Genomic DNA, 8,221 nt, shown 5'->3' with positions numbered 1-8,221 from the left:
AGTCAACAAACAAGATGACATGGCCTTTCACCCATGACCCGTCTTGAAAGGGTTAAATGATAACCTCAAGGACACTTACACATTTGTATTAATGTTTATTGAGTCTTACAGTTCTACACTACATTAGAAGCAGTTAAATATACATACTTGATTTTGTGATTCTGTAACAAGCATAGTGAAACCTCACTGTTTTAATTCAGTGTTTTTAGCTAATGATATACTACCAGTTTTTGTGAATTCTGTAAAATAGTTCAGTTTAGGGAAAGTTCTCTAACTCTTAATAGATGGACCTTCAGTAAATTGGAAGTTATTTTGATTTTTTCTTCCAAACTTACTGAATATGACAAAACTACTGCATTCTGTAATATTGGTTCAAGTGGTCTACATATCATTCATTGTGCTTAGAAGAATGGTGATTATCAGTCTGAGCTTTGAAAAGTCTGTATTTTTTATTTGCTGATTTACCTGGTAGAAGAGACTATTTCACAAAATAACAACTTAAGTGTGGTCTTCCACCAAGTGATGACCCACTAGGCTACCCCTCCTCCCTAACTAGTGGGTGACATGCTCCATGGGTTTTCTCTTTCTTGTGTTATATATATAGCTTGTCTTTGTAATTTTGTTTTTATCTACACCAGCTCCTCCACCTTATGAATGTAATATCCTAGCTGTTTATTCTGTGAAGAGGTGAGAAGCACTCTTGAAATGAACATTTTCCTTATGTGAAAATATATTTCCTGTAGATATTCGCCTCTTCACAGAACCTCCCACCTTTATTTTGCCTTTCCATGGATGAGCCTTTGTTGCAGTGCTAGTGCTCACAGGGTTTACTGAATGTCACCTTCCTATTGTATGAAGACTGTAGGTTGGCACATAATATGTGTAGGAAAGGAAGTTCTGTTCAAGTCTTGTGACATGTGGAAAAATCTTCTTGGCAAATGTGCAAGGTCCTAAAATAACTATTTGTTCTGTAGAGAGATGAGTATCTATCTGAAATACATTTTCATGTGAGGATAATGTTAACTTTGTTTATAAAACGAGTACTGCAAACATCTTTCAAGTGATACATTGTTTTATGATGAAACTAAGCCAGTTTTTAACCTTACTCCTGGCACTCAGATGATTCCACTTCTTTCATACATAGCAATAGTTTTGAATATTAGAATAAGTAGCACTTTTGTCATCATAAGACAATTACATGACAGTGTTAGTTTTTTAAACAAAACAGGGTGAAAAGCTAAATAAACACGATTAAGGTATTAAACATTTTGTTAACAGTAACTTGTATACGTGACGTAGTGTCTGTAACTTCTCTAACTCAGTGTATGTAGAATCCTAGCATGATTTGTTATTTTCATTCACTGGAATATGAAACAAAAAGCAAACTAATGATATTGTAATACAGGTAGTGGCCAAAAAAAATGGAAACATCAATGTAAAGTCACTTAACTCTCTTGCCACTGGTATCCTTTACTGCACATGACACAAGGTTTTAGTGTCTTACATTAAAAATTGTATTAAACTATGTTTTGTTTATGTTATACCAATTAGTATATCTTAAAATATTAGCTAATAATCCATATTTTAATAGTATGTAAGTTTTGAGTTCTTATTTTTATAAGGCAATATTTAAAAAATTCCTGAATTTTTCCTAGCGTGACAAACGTGACACATTTTCTCTTGGTATCTTCTCATCTTTATTTTATCCACTGCCCCTTCAAAAAGTATGAAATCAAACATAAATTACTCACTATAAAATCGTCATTGCTTAGACAAACCATAATTTTTATAGCCTTTAATTTTGTTTAGTTACAGAGCTAACAAATAGAAAATTGGACCCCTCTTGCCACATCCTCATCCTCTCTTTCAGGATTTGTTAATAATTCTCTCTTACATTTAATTATAGAAATAGAAAGTCAAGGTTATCATCTATCAAGTGATGTGTTATATTATGTTCTGTTCTGAATACAACTTTGGTTTCCACGGGAATGACCTCAGCTAACTTGGATGAATTTGTAACAGCTCTTGTTGCATAGTTAGAAACCCAGAAAAATTGTGATTGTTAGAGAAAATTGTCTGCTTTTTGCATGTTATTTGTCTATGTTCTTTGGTGAATTATTTAATTAAATAAAAATTATTTAATGAAATACTACCATTAGTATAAAAAAGTAGGGTTAAGTGACATCGATAGTCAACAGCAAAAAAAAAAGAATTCTCAGGTAAGTACTTTATTTCTTGTTTTTCATGTTTATTCTTTATTTATTATTATAAAAGTAACTAAAATGTAAAAATAGAAATCTCTTTAGGTTAGTTAAGGTAAAGTAAACAATAATAATAATAATATAATATAAATATTTCACGAAGCACACAAGTGAGCAGCTCATGGGTAATGTAATTCGATAGCATAACATGAGCTGCATGTTCCCCAAGTGATTTACAACTTATAATGACACAAATATCATTTAGACATGGTTCAAAGGGCAATAAAACAATAAAATTTAATTATGAATAGATGTATACTTTTACGAGTCTAAAGCTACTTAAGATAAACGAATGTAGTTTCACAGTGTAGTTTCATGCTACATTTGAAGTCACTCTAGAAAGAAAAGGAGGGTAATTTACATTTATTTCAGATTTTTTTGTGGTTAGGAGATCAGTCAAATTGACCAACTTTGTATAGAGTTAGGGTAGAGAAATTAACAGATAAAATATAAAGTTTTACTGAAAATAAACACAACTTTAAGTAAAAGTACTCTCCTCACAACAAGAACACAACTTTCACTAGGACTGTGTGTGAGGGTTTGATTATATCTTTATTGATGTAATTTTTCAATGTAATACTGAGAAACTGGAGTTCTTAAAAGACTTGTTATTATTTTTATCATTTTTTTTTCAATAAGCGGTACCACTTTTAATATATAAAAACATTACGGTTTATATCGGTAAAATGTATGAAAATTTTGAGTTCTGTACATTGAACCATTTTGGTGCAGTGAGTTGCATATGACTAAAGAACATAATCTAAACACTTTTCCTGTGCAGTACTTTCCAGAAAACAATATTTTTTTGGAAAATGTTCATTTTTCTAAATTTTTTGATGCAGTGAATTGTGTATGACCAAAGAACACAATCTGAACAATTTTCCCAGAAAAAAAAAAATCATTTTTTTTAGAAAATGTTCACTTTTTTAATTTTATTCAATGAGATATGAATACTATGATTAGTAATTACTAGCACAAACAGCCGCCTGTAGGGTGGAATTTCTGTTAGTGTGTTTAAAAATCAAGTATTTATTAATTTAAACAATTCATAGAAATTTTTATGCAGTATGGTGTAATGTTATTTTACAATTAATCTTTTAGTTTCAAGTTACTTGTAAATTTACTTAAATTTTACCTTTTTTTTAAGTACCTTATCACTATAGTTTCACATTATATACTGTAGTAGTTCACTTTTAATTTTAATGGTCATTTATATCACAAACATAAGTGCTGCATGATGATGTATAGTTTGTTTTAATCTTTTCCCAGTGTTTATTAAGTAACTCTGAAAAAAAAGAAACTTGAATTATAATCTTGCTTATTCATATAGAAAACTCATTTGTTGTCTTCAGGCATACCTCTAGGACAAAACTTTCATACAGCTTTTCCACTTTTTTTTTTAGCTTTGTTACAAGGTTGATATGTGTGTTTCAATAATGATATAATTATTATTACTTAATAATTTATTGAATTGTACCATTTCAAAATTTATCCTGGGAGTTATCATACGTTATTGTAATATATTTATTAAATACTATGAACTGATGTATTCATCTCTTGCTTGTAGATTTAAAGACCTACATGACCAACCAATGTGGAAACCAGTTTCCCACTTGTCTTACTTTCTCCAAAGACCTTTTTTGTAAAAAGACAGTAATCTGTGAATCTCAGAAATCGAACAGTTGTTTGTTTGGCAAAGCTCGTTCAAAGGAGAATAATGAAAATTGTGAACAAATTTACCATAATGGAGTTGAACCATACTATTGTATTGTGTGTGGTAAAGAATTTAGAAACAGTATTGAACTAAACATACATCAGAGAGAACACTCTGGGGAAAAACCGTTCAGTTGTGATGTCTGTGGGAAAAAAATTAAAACTAAAGCTAAGCTAGAAATACACCAGAGGGGACACACTGGAGAGAAACCATTCAGTTGTGAAATTTGTGACAGAAAGTTTTCACAGAGTTCATGTCTAAAAAGACATGAGATTACCCACAGTGGAAAGAAACTCTACAGCTGTGTTTTGTGTGGCAAGAAATTTTCAAGAAAAGCTTATCTAAAGGAACATCAGATTACTCACAGTGGGAATAAACCATACAGTTGTGATGTATGTGGTAAAGAATTTGGAACAAATGCTTCTCTAAAAAGACATCAGAGAATACACACTGGAGAGAAACCATATTGTTGTGATGTCTGTGGTAAAGAATTTGCAAGAAATAATAGCTTAAAACAGCATTTTAAAATGCACACTGGAGAGAGACCATACTGTTGTGATGTATGTGGCAAAACATTTTTCCGAAGGTCAAATTTAAGAAATCACCAAATCAATCACAGTGAAAATAAACCATATATTTGTGTGGTGTGTGGCAAAGACTTTGGGAGTAAAAGAGGTCTGATACAACATCAGTGGATTCACACTGGGAAGAAATTATACAGTTGTAGCATCTGTGACAGGGAATTTGCAACCAGTTCATATCTAAAAATACACTTGTTTATACACACTGGAGATAAACCTTATAGTTGTGACGTGTGTGGCAAAAAATTTGTAATGCAAAGTTATGTTAATCAACATCAAAAAATACACACAGTGAAGAAACCATACAACTGTGATGTCTGTGGTAAAGAATTTGCAATGAAAAGTTATGTCAATAGACATCGAAGAGTACACAGAGGTGAGAAACCATATAGTTGTAATGACTGTGGCAAAAAATTTGCAACAAATGCTAAATTAAGAAGACATTGGATGATTCACACTGGGGAGAAACCATATAGTTGTGATGTCTGTGGCAAAGAATTTGGATTAAATGCTAATCTAAAAAGACATCAGAGGATTCATACTGGGAAGAAACCACATACATGTGATGTTTGTGGAAAAGAATTTGGAAGATATGCAAATCTGAAAAGGCATCAGAGGGTTCACACTGGGGAGAAACTGTATAGTTGTGATGTTTGTGGCAAAGAATTTGGAAGAAATGCTATTCTTAAAAGACATAAAAAGATTCATACCATGGCTAAACCACACAGCTGTGATATCTGTAAGAAAAAATTTGGAAATAATAGTAGTCTAAAAAGACATCAGAGGATACATACTGAAAAATAAAATCATATTGTTGCAATGCCTGTGGCAGAGAATCTGGAAGAAGTAATAGCTTAAAAAAAAGTGAGAAATGCACACTTAGGATAAACCATAATGTTCTGATATGTGTATTAAACTATTCAGAAAATATAATAACCTAAAAATCAGTATAAAATACTCAGGGAAGAAACCTTACAGTTTCGATGGCAAAGTATTTGGAAGCTTCAGAAAATGCATACACAGTGAAAAATCAATCAGATGTAGTACCTGTGCCAAGTAATTTTTCCAGAGCTTATCTCTAAATAAACAATAGATTTAGTGTATTAGGGAAAAATGATCAATTTTATTATCAGTATGTAAGTTATTATTTTTTAAGCAGAAACATATATAAAGGAACTTCAGAAGACAAACATTCTCAAAAAACTGTACAGTTATGATTATATAAATAATTAATCATTGATGACAAAAGTAACATACAATACACACTTTGGAGAAGTGAAACAGTTGTGATATCTGTGGTATGGAATTTTCCAAGAATATAGATTTTAAAAAGCATTTATTGTGAAGCTTGTGGCAAATAATTTTTATTGATAAGACAACCAGAAGAATAACATTGATTCTCACTGGGTTGAAACATGTAGAATATGCAAAAGTGTATTTACTTATAGTTTATTTTTCAACAAACTTCAGATTACCTACAATAGAAAAAAAGGGAGAAGCTGTAATGTTTTAGTTATGAATCTGGAAAGACTAGTCACTTAATAACAATGTACACTTTGTAGAAACCAGATAGACATGATGTGTCTGGTAAAATGCATAGAAACTATAGAGATTATTTTAAACATGCTACTTCTATGTGACTAATGATAAGGTAATATGCATCTTAATGATTGGTTTATAATAATGATATTGTTAAATGTGATTTGTATCTTCACTGCTTGAAAACTACATGCTTGTAGTTCTGGCTATCAAAACAATGTATCAATTTTAACTAAAGAGTAAGAAAAATAGTGAATTTCATCAACTATTATTTAGTACTTCAATACACTTTTTTAAGCTATATTTAAATGTACTGAAATTTACATGTTTAAATGTATAGTAATTTTTACCAGTTGGAAGACACAGACATATGGACCTTAATAACTTCTAAATGAAATCTTGTTAATATATCAACTAATTTCTTCAGAATTGTTTAAAATAATAATGAAGTCTGTTGTAGTTTGTTACTTTTGACTTATGTATGTACATATAAACTAATGAAAAGGTTTTAATTGCATACTCCTGGCTGGACAACTTCAGTAAACTTACTTTGTGTTTGGTGTTCCAATACATTATATACCTTACCTTTTAGTCAAGATTGTGGCTTTATTGATTCAAGCTCATCTAGACAGTTGAATGCAACTGGTATAAAGGTAGTATTATATGGTTATCCTTTTGGTCAGTTCTATATGGTGCACAAAGGGGAAAGTTAATATGGTATAATTCAGTGAAATGTATAGCTCAGAATGAAAATATTAATATATTTCAAAAATTAATTTTATTTCTAAGGGTAAAAGGTTTTTAATTCTTAAAAAAATTATGATGTTATGTTTGAAATGCTTGTGTGTTGTATTGTACAGTTTACTTAGTTTGTCCATGTTTCACTACATGCAGTTGATTAACGCTAACCATTGTGTACAAGTAAACAAGTCAGGCTACTGGTAGTTGAACATGATGGTGAGCTTTAACTTTTCTTTTAGTCTCATTGGTACAAATAGCTTTTTATAATAAAATACAACTTTAGAAAATATATGTTGCACAGAAAATTATTCTGATATCAGTGTAATAACATCATTTTTTACAAAAATGTCAACTAGTTTCATCTTGATATTTCTCAATTTTAACTCATAAATTATTGTACTTTTAATCTAGCTAGGATGTGTTTTCACACCATTCATTGTCCACTGTAAAACTTACTTGCTGTGTCATAAGAAAACTTACATTTTATATATAAACTTCCTTTCTGTATGTGCTGTAAGTCCAGTGGCTTTTTCAAAGAATCTCTTGTATGTCTTCAATTCTTTTCAGTACTAACAGAACAAAATACTGAATTCTGAAGTTGTTTCTTAAACTTTCATTACCTGTTTCCATATCAGTACATGTACTATATATTTTTTAAGTACAACCTTCATTCCGAAAAAAAAAGCTTGATCAAAGCACTGTTCTGTACTCTTCAGATTCCTTTTTTTTGCTTATTTCTTATTCATTGTTTTGTTTTTCATATAAGAAGATTTTAGGGGTTTTTGTTTGTATTTTATGCACTTGGAGCATTTCAATATATATCAGTAAGTTATCCATTTAATGCATCCTATATTTATAAATTACTACACATATATCCTTTCTCTGATTGTAGATCCAAAGATTTGTAACAACAACCCTTATGGAAAGCAGTTTCCTTTCTATGACATTTTGACATGGGTTGTTTACATTTAATTTGCCCCAAATGGTGGATCTTATTTGTGTTGTGTTTGGTAGAGAATGTAAAAGCCAGATTAAACATAAGTTTGCCACTACACTATGGAGAGAAAGTATATATTGTGTAGTGTGTATTAAGGAAATTTCTATTTGTTTAGGTTTAAAAAAACATTAACTTGCATGCATTAGAGCTAGGCCATACACTTGTGATTTCTTTGGCAAAGAATTTAGAACAAATGCTTAGTTAAAAATTCGTAACAGGTTATACACTGGGGAGGAACCACACTGTTGTGTATTGGGGGAAGTAAATTTTCTTAGAGTTGATATTTAAAGAATCATCAGCTTATTCACAGTTAGACTAAACATTTGGGATGTCTATGGCAAATAAGTTGGAAGAAATACATAGCTGAAAACATCACAGGATAAATCTC

The 8,221-nt window shown here is 30.6% G+C and overlaps 1 protein-coding gene across 5 annotated transcripts in view; it reads left to right on the top strand.

Annotated features, from left to right (window-relative positions):
* LOC106467376 (zinc finger protein 883-like) overlaps window positions 1-7,246 on the top strand; it is a 34,005-nt gene extending 26,759 nt beyond the window's left edge. For 3 of the 5 annotated variants that reach the window (XM_022395547.1, XM_022395546.1, XM_013927725.2), the window contains exon 5: window positions 3,829-7,245. In XM_022395547.1, coding sequence (XP_022251255.1) covers window positions 3,829-5,360 — 1,532 coding nt within the window. In that variant the 3' untranslated portion in view covers window positions 5,361-7,245. Of the gene's footprint in view, window positions 1-3,828 lie in introns of all 5 variants that reach the window. The other 2 variants (XM_022395549.1, XM_022395548.1) reach the window with 1 other exon arrangement.
* The last annotated feature ends 975 nt before the right edge of the window (window positions 7,247-8,221 follow it).

The sequence above is a fragment of the Limulus polyphemus genome, unplaced genomic scaffold, assembly GCF_000517525.1.
Source record: "Limulus polyphemus unplaced genomic scaffold, Limulus_polyphemus-2.1.2 Scaffold2591, whole genome shotgun sequence".
Taxonomy (NCBI): Eukaryota; Metazoa; Arthropoda; class Merostomata; order Xiphosura; family Limulidae; genus Limulus; species Limulus polyphemus.
Note: the sequence above shows the minus strand (reverse complement) of the source record. Positions and strands in the feature narration are given on the sequence as shown.